Here is a 16,627-nt window from a genome sequence, read left to right as displayed (position 1 = left end):
TACAGCGATTCATATTGTCATTAACAACAGTGGTTAGGTATCTTGTTGATGAAAGAAAAAAGACGCAATAAAGATTTTTAATTCCAAAATCCATAACTTAAAGATATCTTTAAAAAGTGATAATGCATTTAGAGATTGATAGTATTCCGAATTTAGCAAAACTAATTGCCCTTTTTAGAACAGGACGGCAGAGAAAATAATTATTCATTATTTGTAGGTAAATTAGGTATAGTTTTCTCTTATGTTCGTAACTGTCACCACTCAGATATGTGGCAAAAGTCTATATCTAATACGTATTCCTAGATAGACTCAAACAGGCTAAAGTACTACGTAAGTATAACAATCAACATAACAAACCACATTACAATTTGTAGTCGTTTTTTAAATAATTAGACACATCTGGCCTAGAACTTTGTTGATGTATCGTACACCCTTTGAACTTAAAATGCTATACCTTTGTTTTAACAGGGACATATAACTTTGAATTCCTCGTTACAAACACAGATCGTGAATTATTATTTTCATTAGATTTTCAAATCCAGGTATTCATTTTCACCTGATTGTTTGTTCTATATGAATATTTACCTGATCTATTTACTAGATTACTGACGTGTTAAACAGTTATACAACATTTTAGGTTATCGCCCTTTGATAAAGCTACACCATCTGTAAAAAGGGTGAAGGTGAAATACACTGCTAGGGTTAAATCAAGTTTAATTCAAATATAATTGAAAGAAAGTTTAAAACAACCAATGCACAAGATCAATGACTTTTTGGATGTACTATAGTAAATAAACAAAATTACCGAACACGAAGAAAAATCCAAAACCAAATCAAAAGCTCAAGTGCTCAAACATATCAAACACATCAATCCGATGCAAACAACATTGTTTTATATTTAGGTTAACCTATCACTTGTATGACACTCGCATAAAATTCCATCATTTAAATTGTAAAGTTGATGTTAAAGGAAAATTTATCATTAAGGTCTTGGTATCTTCCGATGAACTTTTGTTATGCCCCAGCCGTAGCAGAGGGGCATTATGTTTATCTTTGTCTGTATGGACGTACGTACGTACGTTTTCTAGTTTTTGATAAGTGTCTGATAGAACTCCGACTCATATGAAAATAATAATAGGACAAGGAGCGACACACAAGTTGTCTCCATAGGAATGTTGACAATTTGTTGAAAAGTCTACCTCAAAATTTTGTGTTGAAAGCCGTGCTATGGGGAACGTGCTTGGTATATCTGGGATACATAGATTGATAATTACCAATCTGATACAGTGTTCTGATTGTTAAAAATTTGGTAGCCCGCATTTTTATTTGACATTATGTGCACATTTTGTTGCAATTCTTGTGTCTCCTTTTTACCACAATAAAACAGCACACATTAAAAAAGATACATTTGATAGCCTTATCCAAAATTTCTTTTTGTGCTCTTTCAATCCATGGTCCCTAGGAGAAAGGTGGATAGGTTTGGGTGTTACTAGTAACATCTTAACACTTATGTAGACCACTTGATGAATTGCGTGCGTGTTTACGGGTGTGCATGCATATCCCCAATTAAAATTTGAACAAAAACAGTAAAATATCCCCAATTAAAATTTGAACAAAAACAGTAAAATATCCCCAATTAAAATTTTGATAAAACAGTAAAATATCCCTAATTAAAATTTGGATAAAAAAACAGTAAAATATCCCCAATTAAAATTTGGATAAATACAAATAAAATACTTTTCCTCCCTTAATGCGTATATGTGTGTGTATGTATGAATTTATGAACTGTATTAAAACGAATCAACACTTTCTTTTGCCATCTTTTCAAACTGAAATCTTTCATGTATTGTATAATCATTTTTGACACAGTGACATAATTTTCTCTTTATTTACAGGCACACGATGTTGTTTAAATTAGGTTTTGTTTTATTCTGTGCTGCTTTTACACACCATGTATACAAGTACATGTAAGTAGTATTTTTATATACCCTAACATTAGTAACAACTATTGCAACCAGCTCGGTAATGATCACACACATTGAATTTGTCATAGAATTGCCATAGAGGAATTAATACTAGATATACCACCTCTTGCAAGATGAAAAAGAGTTAAATTGTATGTACTCGTATAAGTTCTTAGGATTTTTTTAATATCCACATCGGATTCACGCCACCTCTAGAATAGGCAGTTTCACAATTTTGAATTATTCCACTGTCTGTATCACTCTGTTCAGCTCTTAATAAGATTGCAGATTACGGTGATGCTACCAAATTTGTTGACTTGGACATATCACCGACTCCATAATGAATGAAACGATTTTGATAAGTTTGACCCGAACTTATCACTTTATTTTAGGTTTCTCAGTGAATTAAAGAAAACTCTTGTTTTTTTTATACAAAAACGCACACACAAACGATACTTTAAATCAATTACTATCGATTACTGAGTATCTGGACGTCTGCATATTAATTTTGTACAATAATAGCTACTCTACAAAATGTGGAGCCTTTTTAAACCAATTCCCTGTGCTCACGCTGCACAAAGCTTAATATTGTGCTTGGCATCTGATTCTTTTAAAATCAATATGCAAACTCGATAATCGGATCTTATAAATAACTATATGCAAAAACAGAGATCCATATTTGTTATATATCCTTCTTTCTTATTAATTATTGTTGTTCACTTCCATAGAATTTCATTTAGATAAATATGCTCATAATAATTTATCTTGATTTTAATTTACAGATTACTTATGCAGTATGAGAAATATGATGTTATATATACACACTATCCTGGACCGTGTAAACAATTATTGGGAAAAGGTAAATACTTAAAACCTATGTAATAGACAAAGAATATATGACTTCAAAATGTTAATGCTTATATAAAACACATCAGAACAAAACACAAGATTTAAGATCCTTCACTAAAAATCTTGTATGAAATATCATACAAATAGTTACAAATATATATATATATACATAATTGTTATCTAATGACTTATGGCTTATGGTAATGATTTTATAATAATTTTTATTTGATTACAACCATGGCCTTTATATAAATAGTTTTTATTTTAAGGCATTAAGCGACAGCTTGTTTTATAATAGCTTACTTCCTCAAACGATTGACCCTCATTGTCATATATAGCTATTGAAGGCATTAGAAAAAAATCCCTTTAAATCAAATATGATTTGATAGGGATAGGGAATAGTCAGAACAATGTCTTTTAAAAAGGAAACCATAGGGCAGTTATATAGTTGACATGTTTCCTTCGGTTTTAGTTTACAGCCCGGATTTTTTTCTTAATCGATTTATGAATTTTTAACATTGGTAAACGACTGTTGCCTTTATTTGATGGTTTGGAAATGACTTGTTTTAAATTGGAATTGATGTGTTAGGGACATTAAATTTGCCATTTGATAAGGGACTCTCCGTTTTGAATTTTCCTCGGAGTTTAGTATTTTTCGTTATTATTATTAAATCAAAAGTTAAGAATTTTAGATGCTTGAACCTATTTCTCTTGACTTTCCTCAATATGACTACTTAATACAAAAAGGAGGACTAACAATAAGTTCAAAGAAACTAAGATATACGTAAATAAAACACTCATCTAACGACACAATACCCACCAACGAAAACTGTCCGTCACGACAATACGCGGTCAGGAGGGCTCTATAAAACACAGACAATCAAACAATCAATCATCCAAAAATGCGATTTACAACAGTTAACAATACTTAGTGTCCATCAGAGACTTTTAAGTGCTCACATGTCAAATTTTGTGTGAAGAATTTACTAATGTTTGGATAAACATTTCAAAAATATCTATTTATATTTAATCTTAATTGTGTATGAAATATGAATGCTGCCCTCAGAGACGTACAGATAATGGCCACAGAGTGGAAGATATCCACTAACAGTTGTAGATAGTCAATTATTTGTAATAAGTCTTTGCATTAAAACAAGTGAATGTTCCATTTTAGACGGCGGAGGTTCGGAGGATATCACTACTCTGTCTGATGGTCTAACGTTTATAAGCTCTGTAAGTTTTAGTGTTCAGTTACAATAATGAGATTTGCTTAGTTGCACGAATCATAACCACTATTCTTATATTTTTAAAGTTTCATATAAAAAAATCTACGTTGGTAAATTACTGACAGATTTGAATCATATGATAAAAGAAATACGTTGCAATTTGAATTTTCCTTATATGTAAAGAGTCAATTTTTACAAAATCTTTTTTATATCAAATTACAATTAACTGCACTTTAATATACCATTTTATTTATGGTATTCTGAAATCCATCATATAGTTGACTTCAGGAGGATTTACACTGAAGCGTACAGTAATGCGAACTTCGTTATCATCTATTCATTTCCTTTTTTCTTCTGACTAATGTGAACAAACATATGATATAAGGAACTTCATATAACAAAAAATATCTTGCATATTTTCTTTATTTTGATTATCAATGAAAATAAATCATTTATAATTCTTTATAAAGTATACGTAATTAATCGGACGCCTTAACTGTTGTTTTAGGATCACAATATATATTTTTTCAGGGATTTTTTCCATCATCGAAAGGTCGGATTCTTACATTCAACTTAAGTGATCCCGATGAAACCCTAACAGAATTAGTAATAGAGCCTACGGTTCCAAAGTTTCACCCCGTTGGATTAAGTGCTTGGGAAGAGCAATCATCAAGTAATAATAATGTAGTATTCCTATGTATTTTTGTTTACCTGCACTTTGTTTATCATATAGGACTAAATTTAAACTTGGTACTGACTCTAATAGATAAAAAAAAACCAAACTTCAGAGTTTTATCAAAGCTAAAAGTTGGATAAACGTTTATAGTTTTAACGTATGAAAACATATTTTGTATTGAAAACACATAACTAATTACATAAAAGACTACATATATAATAACGAAAAACATGTTTTCAAAACAAACGCCAACATGGTACACCAAAATAAAAGTTAGGGAAAAAAACGAACGGTCGGAACAGCATGTTTTCCAAATAGACAGAGACGATATGCATTGACATGATCAGAATTTAATACCTGCATGCACTGTTGGGCTAACTATGTAATTCAGGGTTACGAATTCTCGACCATATACATATTCTTTTCGACACATACGTGTATTCGTCCAAGTTTTTTTTAAATCGAGTGGCACTAATGAGAATTAAGACGGGTATATATCTAAGGTGATTTCTTTTTCATTTATCACTGCATTGCTATGTAGAAGATAAGATGTTACAATGAATATTTCAGACAAAATAACTCTTTTTGTTGTGAATACGGGCTTTGACGGCGGAGTAACAGAAACGATTGAGGTATTTGAATTCAAACGTGGAATATCAAAACTGTGGCATATAAAAACCATTTCATCAGAAGGTAGACTGTAAGTAATAAGTTTTATACAAGGTTGTCGGTCATAAGAATACATGTCTGTAATTATTTTATTTGAGTTATGATTGACATCTGTCTAACACCAAATATTTAATAATGATGCGTTTTACTATAAAGACTAGTACTGTTTCATCATATTATGACAAATAAAGTTCATCATCAATTATCCGTATGATTTCAGAATTTCAAACATAAAACCTTAAAGATGATCCCAAGTAGCATGACCTCAACATGATAATTGTATGTGTTCTTGTCTGTAATCTTGATACGTGCCGATTAAGCAATTGACAATTGTCTATATATTAACATACAAAATACAGAGCCGAATTCTTTTAAACATCACACAAACAGCAAATATTCGTGTCATCAATGATTTGAATTATGTTTCTGATGTTTTCGTTTAGCAGTTAATGTTTGCAATTTTGAGATTGAAAACTATACCTGCTTTTATGTTCTCATTGCATACGAATATGTGAATCCTATTCATATGAAACTCAGATGTAAAATCATATACATCTGCCCTTTCATCCGTAATTAATTTCCACATACCACAAAAGACTGGAAAAGAGAACAAATTAAGGAGGGAGGTATATAAATCAACAAAACACTACATAGAACATTAAAATAAGGCTTATTAAGATAAAAAAAATTATACAGAATAAAAAAAAAACAACACCGAAAACAATAAATTGAACAGCACGCACGAACACTACCATATTTCGGGAATAAACTGATGTGCTGAGGAGTAGGAAAGTAGTCTACTAGTATCGGTTCGTCTTATAAAACAATTGGTTTGCAATTAATGAACATTTTACATGCATTTGCTTATGATTATCTGAGTGTTAAAAATAAATAAAAGTGATGATTAATTTACATTTATGAAACAACAAGATTTTAAAAATTACTAGCTGACACAATCTAACGGCAAATAAAGTCTTCGTATATAATAGTATTAACATTGTAGACGCACGTTTATTCTACCAAAGACTTGTCAGTAGCGCTCAATTCAAAATACAGTTAATAGGCCAAAAATAAAGTTCGAAGTTTAAGAACGTGCATTGAAGAGTCAAATTTTCCCAAGGTTCATACAGACAAACATTTTTTTAATTCGAATGTAAACAAATAAAAACGGCCATATATAATAGACTCGGTGTAGAAAATTTGAAAAGTAAAATTTCATAATATAAATTCATTAATACGACTGTTACATTTTGTCTTTTAATTCGTTGACTACAAATTAAAATTTGTGCAAATGAAGTGATGAATTGCCAATATATATATATATATAATTCTCATCTGCTTATTCATTGTTTAAGAAATAATTGATGGAAGCTATACTTTACATTGTAGTTTTAACATGGTAGGCATTATATTCGTAATTATTTTTAAAATAACACAAATATAATGCTTAACCATGTTAAAACTACAATAAAGTATAGCTTGCGTCAATTATTTCGATTCTAAATAGGACAATTAAGGTCATTTCTATGTCCATTAAGTATAAGTGTAAAAGCGTTTGTGAAGGCTCTTCCATGAACCTCCCTGTCTTGTTTGTAAAGAAGCAAACGGCAGGCACTGTAATTTTTCAGAGGGAGGAGTTTGAATAGCCAGCATGAACGCTTGTCGTATCTAGGTCAAACATGTCAATTTCGGAAAGCAACATATTACAGTCATAATAAATGAATTAGTAACATCATGTGCACCATTTAAAAGTTAAAAAGTGTTTTAAAGTTAAAGAAATATATTTAGTGCATGATAATTTGATAAAATTCATTATTCTGAAGAAGTCTATATACGCATGTGCACACAAATTTTATTGGATTTAGAACATGTGTTTATTCACAAAGCGAAAGAAGCACGCCATATTAGAATAGAGGTTAGGCTGTGCCATGTAGAAAATGGTTGAGCTAACCTTGCAAATTGAATGAAACATTGAATATAATGTCTTTAATGCCGTTTGATAGATTATCAATGCAGTGTCTGGTTTTTTTTACAGAATGAATGATATCTTAGCAATTAGTAACGAATCATTTTATGCAACGCAGTATCTGGAATATTACAACAACAAATATTTATCACCATTAGAAATATACGGTATGATGAAGTTGGGAAAAGTCTGGTTCTATGATGGGCATGAGTTTAAACAAGTTATATCTGATCTTGGATATCCAAACGGAATAAATGCTTCACCAGATTTAAGGTCGGTGGTCAGTACAGGTTAAGTACTACAACATAAATATTATTAAAGAACAGGGTAATAAACACTTTTGAAAAAAAAAAACATAAAAATGTTTCACTCGGTTTTAGTTTGTAACCCGGATTTGTTTTGTTTTTTTCTATCGATTTATGAGTTTCGAACAACGGTATACTACTGCTGCCTTTATGGTTCGTGTTTTTCCACATACCAGTTATTTCAGGTGATTTTAATCAATTACAAATACCCTTCCGAGCTTTTGTTTGTTGTAAATCCAAAGTCCTGCAATGTGATATCCCTGAATATATACTTACACAAACAACATGACGTTTGCCATATGTAGAGCTAAAGCATATATATAACATCTCATCGATGTTTTTATGGGGTTCTTGTTGCTCAGTTTTTAGCTGTTTAGGTTTTGTTTTTGTAGGCTTTAATTGGTCTATTCATTGTTTTTCTTTTTTATCTGGATGCCGTCGGTTACTACGACTTATATCCCTTTGCTATTTTCCGTCTCACTTTTGCTCATTTATTTTCCAAACGTTTTGTTTCTATGGTAAATAGCAACTTTTACACATTCTGAAAATATATTGGGCATTATTATATTGCAAGCTCAATGTCTGAGTATTATTGGATGTTTTTGGAGTTTGATTAAGATTTAACATGATTAACTAATTTTAATATCGGTTCCAATCATATTGGTAGCATTAGGTTAGATCCCGTGATATATCTCCTGGAGTTGTTGAGATTGCTTTAAATAGTGTGTTTTACGGTCGCATCTCACTTTTATTTTTTAACGTTGTATTTGTCTTTGTTAGAAGCAATGTGATATTTTGTTGTTGTATCCTTATTATTATCAACAGAGACATATATTATACATGTATATGGTATATTTCTTTTATTTCAAAATTAAGAGAGAATCTTATTTTGCAAGACCGTTCAATTATATTATCTCTTATGTCTGTATTGTAAAAAAAAGTTCCATAATAATAGGCAATCGGCAACTGACTATAATTTATTACACAGAGTGGCTTTGTCTGGGTTTTAAACACTCAATCGAAAATGACGTCGCAATTCCAATTTAATCAAATGCCTTTCTTTGACTTTCCATGCTTTTCTTCTGGTTTTAAAATCCACATATCAAATAATAGAAAAGAATATTGTTTGATCAATATCACACGGGGGACTTTCCACATAGCAGGTATTTCTATGAATGTTACTTTGGTGTTATCATAAAAAGACCGCCGATCCACTTATTTAAAAAAAAAAGATACAAAAGAGTATTGTTTCAAAATTTTCGAGGACTGCCATGTTGAATTATAATACTTGCCTTTTGTTTTAAAAATACGTCACTGTTTGTGGTGTACTGTGGTGTTGTTAATGAGGAAATGTTATTCTGTGGTTAACAATACATGTACAAATGAACTATGAATTATACTATTTGTTTATGCGTTTCTCAGTGCTGAGTGTTGTTTGTTTGTACAGTATTCCTGTCGCGTAGTGTTGTCATTTTAGCGATATTTTTAACATTGTAATATATGCGGGAGGTTTAGGCTAGCTAGTTTTCTTTGATTTTCCAGTACCAAATCAGTAATATGGCAGCTGTTATAGAATAGTCTGTTTATATGTATGTTGGCGTTTGTTTTTGTTGCACTTCAGTGTTTCTGTTGTTCAGTTGTTTTCCTCTTATAATTGGTGTGTTTCTCTCGATTTTAGTTTGTAACAACCCGGACTTGTTTTCTCTCCATCGATTAATGAGTTTTGAACAGCGGTATACTACTGTTGCCTTTATTTATAGACATAAACCTATTTACCCAAGCATCACTGATGAGTCTTTCCCAAACCTAACACACATCTTGTGTACGTTATGAAAGCATTGAGTCTATGGAGATTTTTTTATTCCTAAGTGTTATATTTGATTGAAAAATGATTGTTTTATCTAACATTCAGTTTATTAACAGCACTATATACATCGCTGAATTCTGGAGTAAACAAATCAATGCATTCAAGCGACAGAAGGACAACAGTCTTCATTTGATGCAGGTATATTATATGATTCTAAAACATATATCGTCAATTATCTAAGTATCGGCTGGTATATATGACGCATTTTCGCGCGAACTGTCTGTCTAACGTTTGACATTTCATTTTTTGTCTCACTATGGACAATAATGGATTAGATGTTACCAGTCGAAACCCAATAATTAAAGACCAAAGTATAACATACTTGATCACTATATATATATATATCGCGCTTTTTATACTTACTTGATGTTCACCTTCAAGTATTTTAAAAGATATGTCTTTAATAGTACTTATTATCAGCTCGTCTAGACTTTGGTCGTTAGGACAGTTCTGTTAACTATATCTTCACCTATCTGTTGATGCAGACCGTGTATTTTACTCTTGATTTCTATTCTAGATCAAATTTAAATATCAAGAAACAATTAAGTACTTCATTTTCGATATATGACAGAATGAAATGATATAAGAGATGACATGTTGGACTTATGGTTATGATTTTATAATTCTAAGGGAAAACGTTCCATTATCGTTGTCTGTCGTCGAATGGTCCAAATTTTGCAGATGTTCTATACTACAAATGTTAATTAGTCTTTGTTTTTGCAGACTTTATTCATTGATACAGCACCAGACAACATAGAAGTTGATCCTGTGACAGGAGACCTTTGGATTGGATGCCACGCTCGTACCCATCTCCTTCATAAATATGAAGAAGTAAATGGTCAATCATGGTCACCATCCCAGGTAAGAAAATAAAGAAAAAAAAATATAACTGAAATACCAAAAAAATATCAAAAGATAAATTAGCACAAGGACAAAAAAGAGAATACGATAATCCAAACATTTTACAAGAATATTTGGCAATTAACTTGAAATCAACTATAATAGAAGGAACATGGGATATGGTATTAGTGGATGTTCCAGGGTGTTAAATATTTTCTATTACGGACACTCTCCCTGTTTCTAATTTTACATTCCAGTGGTTTAATTCCTGAACAATGTTAACATGCATCAAGAACGAAAAATTATGCAATTTTCTTAAATAACAAGAATAGAATGATTTAGAAAACGTAGGGCCAACATCTCCTGAATTTATCTCACATCTCGGTAATTTGCAGAGGATTTGTTTTATCTTTTTGGAATGTATATGTAAGCGGCAATAAGTGAAATTAGGCATTAAGCTTAAATCCTAGGCAATAAGATAACGCCTAGGCATTAAGTTATTGCCTGTTCGCAGGCATTTAGCTTATTTACTAAAATTTGAAGATGATTTTTACAGAGGATGACCTTGAGGTCACTCCGATGTATTGTTATCGCTTAAATTTCCGTCATTCATAAATTATAGTCAAATTAGTTTTGGGTTTTCAACACCAGTGAAAAAAGTGCATTTTCATACCTGCGATTTCTGTTCTCCGGTTGTACGATGTTTCAACAAAATATGGAATCATTTCAGTTGTTGATTTAGTGGTGAAAATTTGACTGAATTATATCTTAATAAATACGATTTTATATGTTTAATTGGTGTTTCAGAAAGAGGTCAGGTGCTCTTGTTCATTCATAAAATTATCGTTCATTCATAAAATTTATCGTAAAATAAAAATCACTACACAGGTTATACGTGTAGTGTAAATGACCACCTGTAATCTAAAAATAGCGGTCTCACTAATAACGACAAGAAGAATTTTAGCGACAAGAAGCGTCAAGAACGGACAAGAAGAATAAATTAAGCGACACGAAGACTATTTAGCGACATGAAAACTTCTCGTATCGCATGAGGATGACACATATCAAATGAACAATTATGTGTGGGACTTAGTTTTAAGAAATGATGTCAAAGTAACACTATGAAAATATTTTTAGTAAGCTGAAATATATATTTATTTTTTACATGTTATGTTTATGTCTTGTAAGTTATTTTATTTCTGTCCCATTTTTCAACATTAGCGTCTCGAAAGGTGAAATGTTTAACTGAATGGTTAATTTAAATTAATCATGAAAATTGTTAAAATTAAATAAATAAAAGTAATTATTGCCCAGTTACAAACACTACCAGGGGATAATACATAATTACCCCCAACTTTAGCCTGGTAAGCTTGTTGTCTCCTTGTGAAATATAAAACATATTAAAAATGATTTCCTTGTTAAGTCTTTTATTGATATAAAGTCAAAACCCTCTTGCTTTTCACTAGACAACCATGTCCTGTCAGGTTTAATTCTTATATATGTAGATGAAAAATAAAAGTCCCCAAAACATTAACATGGCAGCATTTGCTTTTACAGTCTTTAAGGCTTTGATTTTTTTACAGAAGAGTGTCCACCATGCACTTGCACTGCACTATAATAATAGTAGAATAGAATTATCATATACAAATAGATGAAAATTATATATACATGCAATCGTAATATTAATAATATATATAACAACAAACCAGTGTATTCTCTACGACTATTATTATATAAGTATAATAGTCCAAGGTATACTGCTTTCTTGCACTACAATATAATAGTTATTACGGTGAGGTTGAACTTCCTGTCAATTATTCATCATCCAAGCACGAACTTCTATCAGAAAAAAATATCTCTGTAAATTAACCCAAGTTTCAGGTATAGAGATGTGATCTGTTTCTGTGACATGCGCTTTTGACCATCCACAAGAACCTGCAGTCATCCGATGTTCAGTACTTCAGTACTTTGATTCATCCTATTGCCGAACATGATTTTAGGCAATATGTAAACTCTGGAATTTATGCATCGTTGACAATTTATTCTTGATATAAAGTTGTTTCTTAATTGTATTTCTATAATTACATATATAAATATACATTCGTTTGACAAATATTTAAATTAAGTAGGTTTATTTAGCAATTTTAGCAGTTAAAAACAGAATTTACTCATACTTTTTCATGTTTTTGTGGATTTACAAATTACTCAAAAGATTTTTAAAAAAGTGATTGTATCCAATTTAAAAAGGGGTGAGATTCTACAGAATAATTATTATATTTATTTGAAAATTTGTACACTTCACTATTGTATTCGAGCTGGTTTGATATATTTTTTTGCGCATATCATTTTCCATTTTTGTTTTATTTGATAAGTAAATTTTCTTTGTTAACACCACAACTTGTAATACCACAAGAGTGCACACGCTGAAATGTCTCACCTTCTATACTAATCATTGATATTATGTTGATAGTCCTAAGTATAAAGCTAAGCTTTATTACAACTGTCACATAAACTTAGCATTAACCAAGATAACTAAACAAAGACCAATGAACCTTAAAAATGAGGTCAAGGTCAGATGAACCATGCCAGTCAGACATGTACAGCTAACAATGCTTCTATACAACATATATAGTTGACCCATTACTTATAGTTTAAGAAAAATAGACACATAAACTTAACACTGTGCAATGAACCGTGAAAATGAGGTCAAGGTCAAATAAAACCTGGGCGACTGACATAAAAATGATAAAATATTTCCATACACCAAATATAGTTGACCTATGGCATATAGTATTAGATAAAAAGACCAAAACTCAAAAACTTAACTTTGACCACTGAACCATGAAAATGAGGTCAAGGTCACATGATATCTGCCCGCTAGACATGTACACCTTACAATCATTCCATACAACAAATATAGTAGACCTATTGCATGTAGTATGAGAAAAACAGACCAAAACACAAAAATTTAACTATAACCGCTGAACCATGAAAATGAGGTCAAGGTCAGATGACACCTGCCAGTTGGACATGTACACCTTACAGTCCTTCCATACACCGAATATACTAGTCCTATTGCTTATAGTATCTGAGATGGACTTGACCTCCAAAACTTAACCTTGTTCACTGATCCATGAAATGAGGTCAAGGTCAAGTGAAAACTGTCTGACAGACATGAAGACCTTGCAAGGTACACACACATCAAATATCATTATCCTATTACTTATAATAAGAGAGAATTCAACATTACAAAAAAATTGAACTTTTTTTTTAAGTGGTCACTGAACCATGAAAATGAGGTCAAGGACATTGGACATGTGACTGACGGAAATTTCGTAATATGTAGCATCTATATACAAAGTATGAAGCAGCCAGGTCTTCCGCCTTCTAAAATATAAAGCTTTTAAGAAGTGAGCTACCGCCGCCGCCGCCGGAAAAAAAGTTGAAGGCTCGACAAAAATGATTTTAACACAATTTTCTATCAAGTTTTCTTAGTTTTGAATTATTATTTGATGTTTTTTAATATAAATAACATATTGTATGAGTGATTTTATTTCCTGTCTCTTGTGAACAGTTGTCTTATTCATTCATATAGGCAATCATACCACAACTTCTTTTTTATACTTAGGATGAAACTTGGCCCTGTTGTTTTGCATTGGTAAAATTAGATTTTTTTTTTCTTTTGCTCATATTCAAACGTATGTTAATTTGATTTGCACGAGATTTGGATTTGAACTTTTGAGTATGAAACTGTGACACTTTGAATTAAGCTCCCTCAAAGCATATAATGATTTCACCGATTATATATTGCATTTTAACTATTTACAGTTAGTTTGTTCAATTCTAATATAAAACATAGTTATATTTTTTTTACTTATGTTTTGTTTCAAAGAGTTTAAATGTACAATCATATAATCAAAATTATTTATTACCCTTCAATATAAAACTAATAATTATTTTCTAATAATTAATCGTTTTTTAAATTAAAGTTTGTTGGCTAAATTTGATACCGTATTTCAATTTTTTCATTTGCTTATTTCTTTTACGCCAATAAGTAGGACAGCGGTTATGACATCCTAGCTAAGTTAATCCTCAGATGAGATAGCTTCCATGTGCATATACTGAGACATTTAAGTCGGTCCTAACTTTATCATAATTTTTGTCCTGAGAATATCTTATAGGACCGATCTTTGAACAGTTTCGATAAACAGGCCCTAGTTCTCAAAATGTTATTATGTAACACATAGATTTCTATTTAAATAAATAAGTGTCTTAAGTTTACTTTTGTTTATATTTCAGGCATTAAGCTTAATACCTGCACACATTTTTCAGGATTTAAGCTTAAATCCAAGACTTTAAAACTAATGCATAATATCATTTAGGCAATAGACCTACTGCCTAGGCGTTAGCTAGGATTTAAGCTTAATGCCTAATTTCACTTATTGCCGCTAACATATATACAATAAAACTGCTTAAGGGCATACGGTACAGTTTTTATCCCATATTGAAATTTTGATGAACATGTGCCAATAAGCTATTTTTTACCTGCTTAAATAAAATATGTAATAAAACATATACCTTCATGTGCTACATTTTGAGTAAAATGAGGTCGGAATTTTAGATATTTGCTCAAAACTCTGATTTGTAGGCGTATTTTTACTTTCGACAGAAATACATAACTTTTTTGTTTTCAAATATAAACACAAGCTGTTTTTTTGTTAAATTATCTATAATTTCTCTTTTATATAAGTACATGTATCTTATAAATTTATTAATTTGTTTGTTTAGAAATTACTAAAATTTATCAGATGTTCATAAATGTAGAACAAACCGTCTATTTTTGGCTGTATAGTTTGAGTAAAATGAGGTCGGAATTTTAGATATTTGCTCAAAAATCTGATTTGTAGGCGTATTTTTACCATGTTTACCTTCGACAGAAATACATAACTTTTTTGTTTTCAAATATAAACACAAGCTGTTTTTTTGTTAAATTATAATCTATAATTTCTCTTTTATATAAGTATCTTATAAATTTATTAATTTGTTTGTTTAGAAATAACTAAAATTTATCAGATGTTCATAAATGTAGAACAAACCGTCTATTTTTGGCTGTATAGTTTTCAAATTTTAAAAAAAATCGCATTATTGGCTTTTTCATGACAATTGGTACAAATGATCTTCAAACGTAGACAACCAAATGTCATTTTAGAAATCATTTTACAGTTTTACATATTTAGAAACCTATAGTCAAATTTTAAATTAATGGTCAATAATTTTGTGTGATTCTTAGTTTTACAAAGTATGAGTAAGAACCAAGTCATTTTGAGCCATAATCAAACGTCAAACAATCAAAAGAAAAGTTATGTATCGTCTTTCACATAGAAAGTATTCGTCTTGTTTATCGATGTTTTCAAATAGGGAACTTTAAACTTCGAATCGTCATGATCAGTTATAATAATATTCTGTATCATAACATATCGAAGTTGTGCAAGACTTTGAAGGCCGTACGGTGACCTATAGTTGTTAATGTCTGTGTCATTTTGGTCTCTTGTGGACCGTAGTCTCATTGGCAATTATACCACATCTTCTGTTTTATATTTAGTCAATGCCTATATTGTTATGATGGCTCTATGTAAAATCAGCCATGTGATTTTCTTTCTAGCGATTAATGTTCAATATACCAGACAAGTATTGAAAAATCATCTTGTAAAAGTTTGTTTTTTCACCTGTTTAATAACGTCTTAAACTAAACCTTAAATTATCAAAATGCTAGTAGATTTTTCAAATTTTCCAGGTCCTCAAAATAAAAACAAAGAATGGCAACCTTACATCTGATATCAAAGAAGTATTTCTTGACAATGGTGAATTTTGTTCAGGATCAGCGACAGCTTCGTATTATAAAGGACGACTACTTATAGGGACAGTTGGAACCGAACTGATACTATGTGATGTTCTTTATAACCCGTAATGAGGAATGATACTCATTTATTTCTTAGGATACTGATCGCTTTATGTCTTCAATTATTAAACTTGTTTTGTGTCTTAAATCTGTAAGCTTACGTGTCAACATGTATGATCAATCTATGATTTCAACTATTACCTCAGTATTTTGTATATTTCAGGAATATGCTAGCTTTAACTTTTAATTGTAAGCATTGGATGTTGATTTGATTTACATGATATCATCAATTCGAACTATGCTGATTTACTTACATGTATTTTCACATTTCTGTAGACTTAGAAACAAGAATATATTTTAGTACAT

General features: G+C 30.7%; 1 protein-coding gene across 2 annotated transcripts in view; it reads left to right on the top strand.

Annotated features, from left to right (window-relative positions):
* LOC139490560 (serum paraoxonase/arylesterase 1-like) overlaps positions 1–16,627 on the top strand; it is a 26,365-nt gene extending 9,738 nt beyond the window's left edge. For both annotated transcript variants that reach the window (XM_071277399.1, XM_071277400.1), the window contains exons 2-10: positions 1,896–1,967; positions 2,747–2,823; positions 3,988–4,046; positions 4,571–4,712; positions 5,286–5,415; positions 7,420–7,623; positions 9,579–9,660; positions 10,246–10,383; positions 16,157–16,627. In XM_071277399.1, coding sequence (XP_071133500.1) covers positions 1,896–1,967; positions 2,747–2,823; positions 3,988–4,046; positions 4,571–4,712; positions 5,286–5,415; positions 7,420–7,623; positions 9,579–9,660; positions 10,246–10,383; positions 16,157–16,330 — 1,078 coding nt within the window. In that variant the 3' untranslated portion in view covers positions 16,331–16,627. The remainder of the gene's footprint in view (positions 1–1,895; positions 1,968–2,746; positions 2,824–3,987; positions 4,047–4,570; positions 4,713–5,285; positions 5,416–7,419; positions 7,624–9,578; positions 9,661–10,245; positions 10,384–16,156) is intronic.

This window comes from Mytilus edulis, chromosome 10, assembly GCF_963676685.1.
Source record: "Mytilus edulis chromosome 10, xbMytEdul2.2, whole genome shotgun sequence".
Lineage (NCBI taxonomy): Eukaryota > Metazoa > Mollusca > Bivalvia > Mytilida > Mytilidae > Mytilus > Mytilus edulis.
The sequence above is the reverse complement of the archived record's forward strand: the minus strand, read 5'-3'. Positions and strand labels throughout refer to the sequence as shown.